Here is a 16550-nt window from a genome sequence, read left to right as displayed (position 1 = left end):
GGAGCAGCTAGGCCCGTGAGCCATGGCCGCTGAGCCTGCGCGTCCGGAGCCTGTGCTCCGCGACGGGAAAGGCCACAACAGTGAGAGGCCCACATACCGCAAAAAAAAAAAAAAAAAAGATTGGGGGGAAAAAAAATATTTGAGATTGGGGAGTCAAACCTATAGCAAAATCCTAATAAGCCCTTTCTCGTTCGTTGGGGTCTAACCAGGAGCAGACCAACTTAATTGTACACATGCGTCTAAATAAAAACTAAAACGAAGGCTCTTGATTTTTTCCTCCAATCTGTGTGTCTTTTTCATCTTCTCCTGCTGATTTCATATCTTTAATTCTTACATGAAGAAGTAACACCTATTCATTAAGAATACTTTAATAAAATTCCCTTCCAGTGTATAAATGCACAATAACATTTTCAATGGTATATGTGGACCTAACTGGATGACATTTATTCAGCAAACATTTATTGAACACCTACCATGGGCACATATTTATACCTTAACTGTATAATCCTATGTGGAAATCTTGACTTTTTAGTAGAACTGAACATTTCATGCCTCCCCAAATGAACAAGCACACTTGTACGTTAGTCCAGTAACTAATAAAGGAGACAGTATGAAAGAGTATGGTATTTGAAGTTAAGAGTCTTACTTCAGCCTTCTATAGATGATATATGTGCCTCTGGTATACTTGGACACATAAGAGAAATATTTAACCCTTCTATTAACCAGTCTTAGCATCTCTGTAAGCAAAATGGGACTAACTCATCTTATGGTATCATAAGAAGCATTAAATAAGGTCCCATATATGGTTATCTAGGATAGCACTGTCCAAGAAAACTTTCTATGATGATGAAAATGCTCTATACCTGTAATGTCCATTACGGTAGCCATTAGCCACATGTGGCTATTGAGCACTTGAAATGTGGCTAATGTGACTGAGGAACCAAAGTTTTTTAAAGAAACAAAAATTTATTTCTCTTTCAAAGTCCAGGAGACTCTCACCTAGGAACTGAATTTTAAATTAAATTGAAATAAAATTTTTTATTGAAACATAGTTGATTTACAATATTATATTAGTTTCAAGTATCTAACACAGGGATTCAATATTTTTATATATTATACTCCATTTAAAGTTATTACAAAATAATGGCTATACTTCCCTGTGCTGTACAATATATCCTTGTCGCTCATTTATTTTATACATAGTAGTCTGTCTCTTAATCCCATACTTCTATCTTGCCTCTCCTCTCTTCCCTCTCCCCACTGGTAAGCACTAGTTTGTTCTCTGTATCTGTGAATCTGTTTCTGTTTTGTTATATACATTTGTTTTATTTTTTAGATTCCACATATAAATGATAAGAGTACTTGTCTTTCTCTGACTTATTTCACTAAGCTTAGTACCCTCTGGGTCCATCCACATTGTTGCAAATGGCAGAATTTCATTCTTTTTTATGGCTGAGTAATATTCCATTTTATATATATATATACACACACACACACACACACATATGCCATATCTTTTTTATCCATTCATCTATTGATAATTTTAATTATTTTAAATTTAATTAGCCACATATGACTAGTGGCTACCATACTGGACTGCGTCAATCTAGAAAAATGCCTAGCACATAATAGATGGTCAATGTTGGTTTATTTCTATTTTCCTTATCAATATCAGTATCCCACTCTTTACCAGCAAATCAGTTCAACTAAAATAGCACAACAATCTCCGATAGGAAAATAACTTATAGCTATTAAATTGCTTCTTTGACCAAACAGTAAGAGCAGCATAAAAACAAAAGTGAATTTATTAATTAGGTCTATGTGCCATACACTGTGCTAACAACTTCGCATGATTACCTCATTTAATCTTTATAAACTCTATGAAGTAGGTGCCATTATCTTATAAGTAGGGAAATTAAGCTTAGAATTTGTCCAAAGACACATAGCTAGCAAGTCAGTGGGCAGATTTAAACCCAGGCAATGTAATTCCAGACACTGTGTTTAACCAACAAGCTAAACCACCTACATCTTAAAGAACCAATTTACAAACAATTGGCAAACAGCACAGTACACAGCAAACCGGAAATCAAACAATTTGAGCTACAGACACAAAGTTACACATGCTAACTGGCTGACTTAAAGTAAGTCTCATGTGCCAACTGGTGTGACTATACAAATGTACCAAATCTAGTGACTTTTTAGTTATTAGGAAGACTGAAAAACTACCATCACCTCTCTCCCCATAATAAAATGACTGAAATATGAATTAGTATTTTAGAACTAACAATCTATTTTGACTGGAGGGTGGGGGAGCAGGGATTGGACCTAGAAGCACAAGGCAGAGGTAATCAATATTTACAAGAGCCCCATGTCACTGTCTACAAGGGATATTTATTTGTTAAGACATCAAACATTTCTGCTAGGAGATTAACCGGATTCACTACATTTGCATGAAGCACATTGCCACTCTTATCTCAATTCTAAAAGAAGCTTAACTCACTTATGTCTGTAGCATTTAAGACAAGTGTTTATTGTGCCCAAAGCTGGAATTCTTATTCCAATTCTGCCTGACAAGTCAGAGGAATATTTTACACAACAAGCCACAGCACACTCTTTACTGAATACCACAGGAAATTCTAAGTGGCAGGAAAGGTCATATGTGATTCATTTTCCTCTCTGGTGGAGAAATGAACAAAAAAGGCCACTGACCTTTCACCCAGATCAAAACAATGCATGTAAATGTGTCTCCTCTCCCCTACCCATCCTGTTTCTAGCTTCTCTTCAAACTTCATAATCCTTCATATTGCACAAACCCCTTGGTCAAAGACAGAAAAAGATCCTATTTATTGAAGATAACTAATGAGAACCTACTGTATAGTTCAGGGAACTTGACTCAATGCTCTGTGGTGCCCTAAATGGGAAGGAAATCCAAAAAAGAGAGGATATATGTATATGTACAGCTGATTCACTTTGCTGTACAGTAGAAACTACAACAACATTGTAAAGCAACTATACTCCAATAAAAATTAATTAATTTAAAAAAGAGATTCTATTTATTGAGTTCTCAGTTCAGCATTATTAGGCACTAGAAAATAAACTGCTTTAAAGATCTGTAAAAAATAACTAAAATAAACCAAAAGCCTGTACTTGTTTTGATTTCTGTCATAACTCAGCTTAATCAAGTCCAGATGGAAAAAAAAAACAACAAACTATGTTCTATAAACATTACTGAAAAACCAAGGAGCTGTCAAGGCAGAGCAGGCAAGTAATTATGGCACCATTAGTGTAGCTTTTGCCTGACCTGCTGTGTGACCTGCAGCTAATCCCTTTGCCACTTTATGCTTTTCATTCCGTATCACTGATAGAGAATTAACTGCTATATATCTCAGCGGACTAGTGAGTAGATTAAATTATTAAGCAAAATGCTTTGGGCAAAAGTCACATGAATGTTAAATATTATGATTTACAAGCATTCATTTTCCTAGCACTCCTGCGGGGTTAGGAAGTTATCTCGATTTCATAGATGAGTAAACAGGCACAGGGGGTAAGGTCACATGGTAAAGTTCCGTTTACAAAGTCCCTGTGGGAAGGGAATACACACCTTTAGCAATCATACGAACATTCTTAGCACATCCTATACAATCTTTAATACAGTCAAGGCTTTTTTTCCCCTTTCTTTCTTTCTTTTTTCATTCAATCCTTAACTTAATGTTGCATCTTTTAACATGCTGTCAATGGAACAGTGACAGCTCTAAGGTAACAACAAGGCCAGAATAAGTGAGAAAGAATAATTCTGTGTGCATAGGCAAGAAGAGTCATTGAAAGACACAGTTAATCTCAAAATGAAATTTGCATTATTATTTTTAAGGTTTTATCTCTACTACCGAGTAATTCAACCATGGAAATAAGAAACATGGTTTGCTATGAAAACACTGAAAAAAAATTAAAAGGCCATCACAGGGCCTTCCTGTTGGTGTACCCCATCCAAATTCTCTGCAATGTATATTCACCCTCTGGGCTTTAATTAGCAACTATGCAGAAAGAAAAAACAAATCCAACAAGACTGGAAAATAACAAGTAGCAATGGTAAGGGCTCACGAAGGCCAAATAGGGCAAAAATACTACTCGTGTGTAACAGGAACAGAAAAGAAGCACAGATTTCTCTGCTCCTAAGGCTGCTTGCTATATTGCTTACCCGACTCCGAAGATAGTCAGCCAGGTTTCGGCGAGTGAAATTAGCTGCTGCTGTGGGAGACAATTCATAACCTGGTATGAAAGATAAATAATCATATTTAAAGTGAAGCAGAAGGAATATCAGTACCCAAATCCTTCCACTACTCCTGTTCTTACAGCCTACCACCCTCTGGACATTCAGAGTATACACCGAATAAAGAGTGCAATCATACTTCTTGTCAACGGCTGTGAAATAGCTAGTTAGTACTGGCAGTAATTACTGTTCATAAAACAGAACCAAGGTAATTATTCTACAGTGAGATCAAATTCATAGCCTTGCTCAAGCTATTCCTTCATCAACAGACTGTGGTTTCCTCTGTAGAAGGAAAGAGGTACAAATACACAGGTGTTGGAAAAAAAGAAAGAGGTCTTGAGATGACAATTTTTAAAATTTATATAAAAAGGGATATCGGGAAAAGAGAGGCTGGAAATTAGGATAGCCTCAGAGACATACTTTATAAGGTTTTCTTTTCTTTAAAAAAAAAGACATTTTATTAAGAAGTGTAATATTTTCAAAAGTACAAGCCACAGGGAAAAAATGTTTCTATCACTATCTACAATATTTTAAAAATAGAGGATCTCGGGCTTCCCTGGTGGCACAGTGGTTGAGGGTCCGCCTGCCGATGCAGGGGACACGGGTTCATGCCCCAGTCCGGGAAGATCCCACATGCCGCAGAGCGGCTAGGCCCGTGAGCCATGGCCAGTGAGCCTGCGCGTCCGGAGCCTGTGCTCCGCCATGGGAGAGGCCACAACAGTGAGAGGCCCGCGTACCGCAAAAAAAAAAAAAAAAAAAATAGAGGATCTCCAGCATAAAACCTCTAAATAAAGTTGTAATGCCAGCAAAAGTACAGCCCAGAGGAATGGCGTCAGGTGTGCATTAACAATGCACTCACTTTGGGAATTAATTCCCCAGTAAAATGGGGCTAGTGCCAAAAGACACAAGAATGACCCACAATTCAGTAGACCCACACAGAATATGCCAGTTTGGAAAGAGAGCATGTGGTTATTTCCTACAACATTCCAAACACCAGCGTCACAGCAGGTAAGATGTAGATTAAAATTCTAACAAATATTTATACAACAGCTACTATGTTTCAGGGTCTATGCTAGGTGCTTTCACATACATTACTGAATTTCATCCTTATAAAAAGTCTACTAGTACATGTTAAACTATGATGGAAGCAATTCTGAATAAGCAGGAATGCTTTTCAATTCTCTACCTAACCCTCTATAAACAGTACTAAGGATTTGACAATTATCTTAAAGACAGAAGAGTCTGATGCCTGATCATCTGCATATAGATTTTTCTTTCTTTCCCTTATTTTGGCTTAGTTCTTAAATTTTAATATGCATAAGAGTTACTGTGTAAGGATACATGCACAAAACTATACTTGACAGGTAACTTAAGGGTTTTTTTTTTTGGCTGCACCACACAGCATATGGGATCTTAGTTCCCCGACCAGGGATCGAACCCACGCTCCCTGCATTGGAAGCGTGGAGTCTTAACCACTGGACCACCAGGGAAGTCCCCCGCTTAAGGGGTTTAGTCATACACAATTTTTAGTATATGACTTACCTTAATTTTAGTCACATACAATTTTTGTTTTATGCACTGACTTTAGACCCTGACAGCTACGTAACAGAACCTCTCTTGTTTATTCCTCCTCCCTCTCCTGGGACAGGACAGTGAAGTATTGCTCTACTGACTGTACTTCAGAAACACTGGCATCCTTCGCAGGCCATGCAAGCAATAAGTAGAGTCGTTAAAAAATAATTATTAAACTATTCTAAACTTGCTTAAACCTAAACACCATGTACTTTAGGTTCCTGAATGGCAGAAACTGAACCATATTCATCTTTGAATTCTCTGTGGTACTAGGCAGAGTGCTTAACATAGATGAGGCCCTCAAAAATATTTACAGAATTTAATGCATGATGCTAAGTCTGCTGCCTAAAAAACTATACAAATAGATCATATCTAGTCATTTTACACATACAATTATATTCAAATTAAGCTCCTTCACAGTGCCACATTATAGCAGTGCTGTGTATAACAGTATTATTGCACTGTGAAGTAAGTAACTGGAAGGAAGGTTCTTTCTGCTGGAGCATCACTATACACTTCCCTGGATCAGAGGGCTAGTGGCTAGTATTATTTCACAGGGAGGCTTTCCCAGTGGATAAGAGTTCATTAGCCGCAGAGAGAGCTCACAAAATATCTCACAAAAATCCTAATTACCTCCCCAGACAAGAACCTACCAGAGAGGCAAGGCAGAACCTTTTTATGACACAGTAAATCTCCTACAATTACACAGAGTTTAAATTTTGTTTAAAAACAAATATGCATTTTCATACATATTATTCATTAATATTATTATAATACCATTTTATTTGTTTGTTTGTTTGGTTTTTGGCCATACCACACGGCTTGCACGATCTTAATTCCTCGACCAGGGATTGAACCCGTGCCCCCTGCAATGGAAGCATGGAGCCCTAACCACTGGACCGTCAGGGAATTCCCAATAATACCATTTTAGAGATAAGGAAAATAAAGGTTCAGAGAGGATAAGTGATTTGTCACATTAAAAAAATAGTAAAACCAAGTTTAACTTAGGTCTTTTAGGTCTGAGATTTCAGATATACTTTAGCTCAAATCACATTCTCTAACACTTAAAAAGTCTGATATTAACATGCTCATTTTTCAAGATGGTATTAGTTTTATCCCCCAAGTATTAGTGTTGTAATGGTTCTCTTTTCTGCTCTGGGATTTTTGTAGAAAATCTTTAGGATCAGAAGGAGGATCTAGCTAAGGCTTCAAAAATAAGAAGACTCAAATAAAAATAAGACCACATTGGTTTGCTCATGTATAGAACTGCCAGTAGAGAATATTCTCTTTCAATACAAATTTAAAGACAAACCCACCAAAGCCATTTTCTAAGTATTACCCACCATTTCGCATCTTATAGAGCTGCACGTTTTTCTGAATATATTCTGCAAACTGTACAGTGTCTCCAGCCTCTCCAACACATAGGAGTAAGATTTTTTCACTCATCTTAAACATCTTGTCATGATCTGCTCAAAGAAAAAACACACACTGTTAGAAACTGCCTGATCAGAAATTTATTCTTATTACATAGGCAACCATAAACAGGTTTAACAATTACTATACTGAATAATTTTATGAATCACTGTTTTTAGAAGACTTTAATGGGCAACTGTATCAATTACTCTCACTCTGCATGTTAAATTCATCTGCATATTTTATTAATATCAATTTCAGCTGGAGAATATATGTAAAAGCTGATAACTGAAAATATACATAAAAACATCAAGGCACTTGAAATACAATGAACAACAATTAAAGAAACTGAAGGAATCAAGCCAATAATGGCCATTATCTTTAGGCTCATGATTACAAAGCCCTGAAATGTCTCCACAAATACAAATGTTAACTATAACATATACACATACAAAAACATATATGAAAACTACCGGTGCTACAATTAAGGAACCATGTCAAGAAAGAACAAAAAATCAACTGAGAATATAAATCACCACAGAAAGTAAACCAACTCCATTTCCAAAGCAAAGAGAAAGTTAAAATGAATGCCAAAGCAAAAATTCTAACAAATATTGTAATACTAAGCTATTTAAAAATACCTCAAAAATCCCAATGCTCTAATCTTATCTAACTGAACCAGACTCATTCAGATTAAACAGATAAATAAATATTCAGATAGCAATTAATGCCCAAGGAAGAAAACTCCATATTCAGTCTGTAGCTTCAGAAAAAGGCTAAATCTCCCTATCTTACTCTCACTTTCACTTTTCGTTTTTCAAATAGTGCTGAATAATCTTCCCTGGGAGACATGCTTCCTGTTTGAAAGCTTCTGAAATGTCAAAATCTCTTAATAGGATTTTAAAAACAGAATGCTACAGTTAAGTACTTTACAAGTGTTTGAGAGTTGTAGATACCAGTAATTTGGTTTCCTAGACTTTGGGGGGGGGGTGACCACATAAAATGTGCCTGTAGATAGTATCAAATTGCCTTGAAACTCCTAAATAAACACACTTTTATTTGTTATAGGCTACAGGAGACTTAAAGACTATTAATTTGCAAAACTGTTTATGAAAGAGAAAAATTCACTTATAAATATATTATCTATGCAAAGAAAAAGAACCAAAAGAGAATTAGATGCCACTGGCATCTGAGTTCTTGCCAGTGGCAAAAGTACAGGCAATTTTTATTTCCTTCATTATGCTTATGAGTATTTCCTAAAATGTCTATACTTAATATGCATCATCTTTGTAAGAATATTACTTAATAAGTTTATTATCATAACGAGAAAAAAAGCTGTTCTTATTTCAGGGGGGCGGGGGGAGCTTGTTTACAAAGAATTTATGTTACAATTAGAAGAAATGCTAAATTTTGAGACAGTAAACTGTTCAATTTTGAAATGAACTTAATTCAAGGCCAAAAGTGTTTTTTAAACATCTATTGTGTGGCCAGTGATTGGTGAAGGGGGATATAAAAAAAAAAAAGTGATAGATGCTAATTACTCCTTGAGTTATGCAGGAAATAGCCTATGTAGCTCTAGGAAATTTCTGATCCTTGACAAAGAACTTAAAAGATCCACATACATGATACAAACGGACAACAAAATAAGCAACCTGAGTGTACAATACTCTAGACTGGAACCCAATAGACCTTGGTTATAATCTGGGTTCAGCACTCTGAACTCGGGCAAATTATTTGCCCTTTCTAAGCCAGTTTCCAAGTGTGTAATATGGTAATACTATCACTTACACCTGCCTAACTCATAGGTGGGGAAAACTGTACATGTACAATATTATCATACTCAGTGTGAGACAATGTAGTTCAGATTATACATGTTACAGGAATTCAGAAAAAAGAGCAATCTGTGTGGGCTGAGGTACTGTAATTTAAAAGCAATTCTATACAAGCCAGAAGAGAAATGAAATGTGGCATATAACCAAACTGAAGAATTGTGCCATTTTAATAAGCAAGCAATCTCTGGGAAATATCTCCTCTATAGTATCAAAATATCTTACAAAGTGACAAACCAAAAAACTGATTGGAAGTATCACTCTCATTTTATACCTGGAGAAAAATGAATCTCAAAAGGTTATTCATTTTCAGCATTCTTGCCTACTCTACACAGTTCCTTCATGAAAAGAAAGGTAGGAAAAAGTCCTCATGCTACTCCAAAGCTTCTACCATAACCTTTTTTTTTTTTTTTTTTTTTCCCGGTAACCGGGCCTCTCACTGTTGTGGCCTCTCCCGTTGAGGAGCACAGGCTCCGGACACGCAGGCTCAGCGGCCATGGCTCACGGGTCTAGCTAGCCACTCCGCGGCATGTGGGATCTTCCCGGACCGGGGCACGAACCCATGTCCCCTGCATCGGCAGGCGGACTCTCTACCACTGCGCCATCAGGGAAGCCCCATAAACATTTTTATATCGTAAAACACTATAGGGAAAATCAGAGCTGAGTACAGTTATTTCCAACCATTTTCAAGAACTAGCTCAAATTCATCTTTCTTCTATAGACCACAGTGATTTCTTTTCTCTGAATACCATAAGGATTTACTTTTGAAACCACTGATTTAAAAATTAACCTAATACTTACTAGTGATACTTCTTTCATCATATAAAACCATCTTGTAGTATTTATTTCCTGTTTTTTTAATGTCTTAGATACCTTTATGGATTATACCCAATACACTGCATACCCTATAACACCTAGAAGTACTGTGTATGTAGGTAGGCTTAAAACACATTTTATTTTTCAAAATGATTTCATACTCATTAATGTGATGAAACAACACCTATAAACGTACTGACTTTGTTATAGCTCTATCTAGACACTACTTCACGCTAAACTCACTTGCATGTCAAAGGTCTTAATATTCAAAATAATGGACAGATTTACCCTCAAAAAAACAAATTGACTCTTTTGGAAAACATGGTTTACAAATAAAACTTCTACAAACTAATCATGGAATTTCATAATTTGACTTGAGGAACAATCCATACCATGAATGTTTTAAAATTTAATAATTTTTCTTTCTTTAAGCCCAAAATGAACTGTTATCTGCTCTCAAAGCTTTCCCTAGTCTCTACAACTAGAATCTCTTCTTCCTCTGGAGTACCTAAAAACAACTCTGCTTCCTCTGCACTACCTGAGAAGCTTGATTGTACTTTTCATATGCAGCATCATTTTCTAGCTTGTGTCATAATTATCTGTACTAATATCTGAATCCCTTATTAAACTGTAACTTCTAAGATAAGGACAACATCTTATTCTTCTTTGCATCCCTTTAGCACCTAGCACTGTAATGGACACACAGGTGCCCAAAACCTATTTATCAAATGAACATTAAATCATCTGAGCCAAAGTATAATACTCTTTTAACAGCAGTATGCCTATGATCAATCACGAAAACCCACTCTTCAATTCCACAGATCAGCAACCAAAATCTTTTTTAAATTATTTATTGAGTACTGACTGTAGGGAGACAGTATAGTATAGCAGTTATGGCAAAAGATATGGAGTCAAACTGCATAGGTTTGAACCTGGGTTCTGCCACTTGTGGCCTTAGGCAAGTTTCTTAACCTCTATGCCTCAGAACTGTCATCTGTAAAGTGGCAATGTAATAGCACCCATTTCAAAAGGGTAAATGAATTAATGTAAATTGCTTAAAATAATACATACGTAAGTGCTTAGTATGTTTACTACTAAGTATTTGTCATGGTGTTAAACATTTGCACAAAACTTTTTCACTCAATCCTCCCAACAAGCTTTTGAGGTTGGTATTACTAATCCGATTTAGCAGATGAGGAAATCTGAGCACTGAGAAAAAACTTGTACAAAGTCATAAAGCAAGTAAGTGACAGGGCTCCAGTTTCCTAACTCCCCTAGCTACATAAATGTAAGGAAAACTAGGCAGCCAGTGCCCTGGAAAAGAAGGATCAGAGCTAAGACTCGGGAAGATACAGGCCGCGGAAGGCAAATGCCAGGTTTCTAGCCCCACAGTCTCTCACTCTCCCCAAGATCCCACCTTATGCTGCCAGCAAACTGACGTCATCAGCCCGACAACAGGAAATTTATCAGAGATTAGGGGATCTAGGAATCCTGGAGCCAGGCTGGCGCTTAGACACTTAAAAACTTAATTCCCTTAAGCAACTCTCGCCCAGCAAGCATTCAGCAAAAGCCAGAGAAGAGTACTGACCCAGGAGCCCTGGGAGGAGCGAAAGTCAAGGCCCTAAATTTGTCTTCCTGTTTCCTAATTCTAAAACTAAGCAAGTGCAGACCAGGGCAGTCGGGGTTCCACCTCCCAGACCTCCCTGGTACTCACCCAACCGCCCCCCCACGAACTCCTCCCGGCTGCCCCTATACCCAGGCCCGGGCCTCCCATGTTTCCTCTCACCGTCCTTCATCTGGACAATATTGCTAGCGGCCACCCGGTCGGAGGCGACAAGGACATAGTCAGGGCCCTGGATGCCGATGAGGTACTCCATGGTGGCGGGAGGCCGGGGACTGCAGGTTCGATGGAGCCCGGGACTGGCGGGCTTCTCGACCTCACCGGTGAGACAGCACAACCGAGCAAAGATCCGCGCGACACAGACCTCGCTAGCGTCCCGGCCAACGGCGCTCTTGGATGACGTACAACTGTCGCGAGAGTTTGGAAAGTGGGCGTATGTGAAAAATCTTTCCTCGCCTCTTGGCCCTGTCCAGGTCTCTTGCAATCCCGGCAGTACAGACCACTTCACTTATGTAATGCCTAGTTTCTTTATTTATAACTGAGAGTTTAAAACTCGCTTGAGGAGGGAGTCATGCACTATATATAAAGTGCCGAGCACACGTGTGTGCCAAAAGGCATGCGTCTCTGGATGGCCGTTTCCCTTCGGTACTCGGTAAAATATCGCCAGAAACCCCTTACCTGCAAGCTAGTAGGAAAAATACAAACGTGAAAGGACCCCTTTTTACATGTTTCATAAAAGTAAAATATGAATGCGTTAAAGATCTAAGCATGAAGACTAAAATCGTAAAAGATCTTTTTATGATGTTCCAACCTCAAATTGTATGTAGTTGCTACCTCTGGTAACGGTGATTTGAAGGGAGCACTTTCACTTTTTATTTTGTACACATCCGTATTATTTGAATGTTTCACAGTGCTCACGTATTACTCATATTTTAATAGGAAAAAGCACAGCCATCCCTTTATATGTTGCAGCCATTCCGGGGAAAGCTGATATATTCCATGATTAGTTTCTGCCATTTGAATGGTTTCACAATTGAGCCTTCATACTAGCCATACTAGCTGCCTCAGAAATGGAAAACCGGTTGCAATTGTATCTCCAGACACAACCGTGCAATTCACTTGCTTCTGCAGAAATGTGTAGTCCTTACTCCCTTCTGAATGTTTCTTCCAGCTCTCTGCCCATGAAGGAACACAGAGCCTGAGGAGTTTGGGGCAGCCCATCTATCACGGGATGATGCCAGAGGCAAGTGAGGTCATTAAGTCAAGCATTCCACTACGAACACAGATGCATCCATCATCCTAGAAAGATCCTTTTTTAAACACCACTGGGAAAGAAGTCTCTCAAGCCTCTCTCCCTTTCTCTTTCTCTTTCTCTGTCATTTTGCTTGCGTTTTACAATTGCAAAAATGACATAGTTATACTATACACACACACACAAAAATAATACAAAAGCAAAGAGTGAAATATTTCTCCTCCCACTCGAGGTAACTACTCAGCAAATGTCTGTATCCTTCCAGACTTTTTTCCTTTGTATATACCAATATTCATTCATTCATTCATAAAGGCTGCAGAATTCTGAATTGGAAAATCTAATTTTTAAAAAGGACCCAAGTTGGGCTTCCCTGGTGGCGCAGTGGTTGAGAGTCCGCCTGCCGATGCAGGGGACACGGGTTCGTGCCCCGGTCCGGGAAGATCCCACATGCCGTGGAGTGCCTAGGCCTGTGAGCCATGGCCGCTGAGCCTGCGTGTCCGGAGCCTGTGCTCCGCAACGGGAGAGGCCACAACAGTGAGAGGCCCACATACCGCAAAAAAAAAAAAAAAAAAAAAAGGACCCAAGTATCTTTTAAACCGGCTCTTTCCTCCTCCTCCCCAGGATTCTTGAAATCCCCTCTAGCTAAGTCAAACTAAAGATTCTCTAACTTCTCATTAATATAAAAGAAAGTAGATTTTCAAGACATAACTTGTTCTATTTTACTAAGAATTAGGGAGAATCCCTCCTTCAATTAAAGTCTTAGAATAACCAAATCTTAGATTAGAAAAAGTGTCTGTGGAGATTCCAGAAACAGCATGATGTAGTCAGTTTTTCTGTAAAGGGCCAGATAGTAAATATTTTGGGCTTTGTAGGCCATAAGGTATCTGCCACAACTACTCAATGATGCCATTGTAGTGCAAAAGCAGCCATAGCCAATATATAAATCAGTGAACATGCAATGTTCCAATACAACTTTATTTACAAAAACAGGTGAGGGGGAGAGGTGGGTTTGGCTCATGCAACATAGTTTTCAGACCCCTGAAGTAGTGGGAGACCTGTAAATCAACAAATAACTCTGGTCCCAGCTCCACCTCTTCCAACCTTGGTGCAAAATTCATTGAGCCTCGGTTTCCTTATTTGTAAAAGGGACATTTAGGAGAGAGATTTGCTTTGTATTTCTCTTGAGATGGGAAGGAGTTGCAGGTTTGGTTGGCTCCATGAGTATAAGAAATCATATCCTGCTCCTACATGAACCCTGGGAAGTTTAGCAGGACCATAAGGAAGAATGACCACATTGTACCTAGGGAATGTGGCCATACTACGGGAGGCTACCAGCCTTGCCAAGACTCCCAAGCTTGACATGGAAGCATCAGCACACCCCATACTCAAAAGACTCTGTGAGCTTAGATAGTAAGGTTGGGACAAAGATAGACTGGAGATCAGTGGCCCACCCCTAAATATTCAGAGATGTTAATGTATCAGATACTGTTGATGCCCTGCCCATAACCTTTTTACCTATTTATGGTAGCTGCCATCCCCTAGCTGCTGTAAATCTTCATTAATAAAAACTCACAGCTTTGCCTTTCTTCAGAGAATTTCCCTTAACCACATGAGAAGCATCTTCGCCTGCGAGGCTATGCACCTATTCCCACTCCCCAGCCATTGACTGACTGACACAGGGATAAAAGGTCAATTCCCTTAACTTAAAGTGGGATATAATTTGTCCTCCAGAGTTTCCCTGTGGATCAGTCTAAAGCTAAGCTCCAGCCAAGATCACATTCTTGCTTAGCTTTATTCCCTGCCCTATCTTGCTTCTGTTACTCCCCTTCTCCTACTACAGAAGCTAAAAGGAATTCTTTAGCAGATATTAATGTTAACAAGCTGCTGTGTCTAAAGTCCTTAGGCAAGAATCTCTTATAGAACAGAAAAACAAAATTATGGAGAAGTTCACATATCACGTCATAGGTACACAAAATCTGGCCCCAACTTCATATTGTACATCAATTAACATCACAGAGAAATGGAACAATTTACATCTAAGCTAAAAGAAGACACAGCCTGGCTATCTAAGGTAGACTCAAGGAGTTGTTTGAACATGTTTTCTTGGTAAAGCCTGAGAAATCTTGGATCACATTTCTCCACTGACTTCAAAATTCCTTTTATGAGTTTTGGCTGAGTGAAAATCAAAAGGGAAAACAGAATTTAAAAGTTCCCACATTATTATGAAAAGACTGATTGTTTTCTGAGGTGATGGTATCAAGCAAGAATCTGTTTCAAACCTGTCTAATCAATAAATGAGAGTTCTATACCCTTGGTAACAAATCACCAGAATGGTTTTTTTAATCAATCAATATTGATATATCAATTACCTAATGCACATGTTTTTGCAAGCCACTCAGTGACAACTCCTTATCTCTAAAAGTCAGCCAATCAAGATTTGACTGATTCCAATGAACATACTTCTGAATGCCAACTAATGAACAGACTCACCCAAGTAACCACACTTATTAGGATTATGTCAACCCCCTCATGCCTCTGAAAATCCACCCATCTCTGAATTCCATGCTTTCCCAAAACTCTAAGATCAGCAGTCTGCTCTTCTTGGAGAAACTAAGCCTGATCAGCATGTACTTAAGTAAGCAATACATTAAGCTTTGTATTTTTTGTTTTAGATATTGATTGGTGGTCTCATCTATCGACATGTGGAGGGTCTCTAGCTTTGAGTGGGTCCAGAACAAGAAAGTGCTCTTCAGCAGTGTCAAGCTACAATATAAGCAGCCTGGCTACTTGGGCCATTTGCTCTCAGTTGACTGCATGTTACTAGAGTTGTCTTTGGTAAAGAAATATGCCATTTGGAACTTCTGTTAATCCACAGTGGGAGAGTTGTAGCTCAGACCTCTATGATTCTAGAGCAAGGGCATACCATCTTGGTAGAAGTGTCTGATCATAGGACATCAAATGACCATATAGTTAGAACTTCTCGTTATGACCTGAGTTCTATCTAACTCCCCAGATTATAAGGTGAAGTGGGCCCAGCAGTAATACATCATGAAATGAAAGTGATACTTCTAGGATCACGTCTGAGCAGGTCCAGAGATCGCAAGTAAACTGCAAAAATAGTTGGCAGGGATAATTGATCCTAATCATCATGAGGAGATAGGGCTGCTGCTACATAATGAGGGCACAGAGGAATATGTTTAGCACTCAGGTGATCTACTGGGGCATCTCTTGGTACTCCTATGCCCAGTTGAACTATAAGTGGGCAATTATAGCAACCATGGCCTGGTAAGAGTCTGGTGACCAGGAGACCAGACACCTTAGAAATGAGAGTATGGACGTGTATCAAATTATCACATTATACACCTTAGACTTAAACAGTATTATATGTCAATTATATCTCAATGAAGCTGGAGGGAAAAAGAAATTAGGATGTGGGTCAACTTACCAGGTAAGCCAAAGGGGAGGGAGATCTAAAATGAGTGGTGGTGGGACTTCCCTGGTAGCACAGTGGTTAAGAACCTGCCTGCCAATGCAGGGGTCATGGGCTCACGCCCTGGTCCGGGAAGATCCCACATGCTGCCTAGCAACTAAGCCTGTGCGCCACAACTACTGAGCCTGCACTCTAGGGCCCGTGAGCCACAACTACTGAAGCCAGCGTGCGTGCCTGGAGCCATGCTCCGCAACAAGAGAAGCTACTGCAATGAGAAGCCTGTGCACGGCAACGAAGAGTAGCCCCCGCTCGCCGCAACTAGAGAAAGCCCGCGCACAGCAATGAAGACC

At 38.9% G+C, this 16550-nt stretch overlaps 1 protein-coding gene and 1 pseudogene across 2 annotated transcripts in view; one reads left to right on the top strand and one right to left on the bottom strand.

Annotated features, from left to right (window-relative positions):
- Positions 1 to 11911, bottom strand: part of PSMB2 (proteasome 20S subunit beta 2) — a 36684-nt gene extending 24773 nt beyond the window's left edge. The window contains exons 1-3 of the mRNA XM_082669909.1: positions 11684 to 11911; positions 7183 to 7305; positions 4196 to 4266 (exon numbers count right to left, since the gene is read on the bottom strand). Coding sequence (XP_082526035.1) covers positions 4196 to 4266; positions 7183 to 7305; positions 11684 to 11774 — 285 coding nt within the window. The 5' untranslated portion in view covers positions 11775 to 11911. The remainder of the gene's footprint in view (positions 1 to 4195; positions 4267 to 7182; positions 7306 to 11683) is intronic.
- LOC309832998 (solute carrier family 28 member 3-like) overlaps positions 11773 to 16550 on the top strand; it is a 63855-nt pseudogene continuing 59077 nt past the window's right edge. Inside the window, exon 1 of the transcript in view lies at positions 11773 to 11951. The product of the transcript in view is annotated as a solute carrier family 28 member 3-like (transcript). The remainder of the gene's footprint in view (positions 11952 to 16550) is intronic.

The sequence above is a fragment of the Grampus griseus genome (assembly GCF_964374135.1).
Source record: "Grampus griseus genome assembly, chromosome: 1".
Lineage (NCBI taxonomy): Eukaryota > Metazoa > Chordata > Mammalia > Artiodactyla > Delphinidae > Grampus > Grampus griseus.
This window is presented reverse-complemented; position numbering and strand designations above follow the sequence as displayed.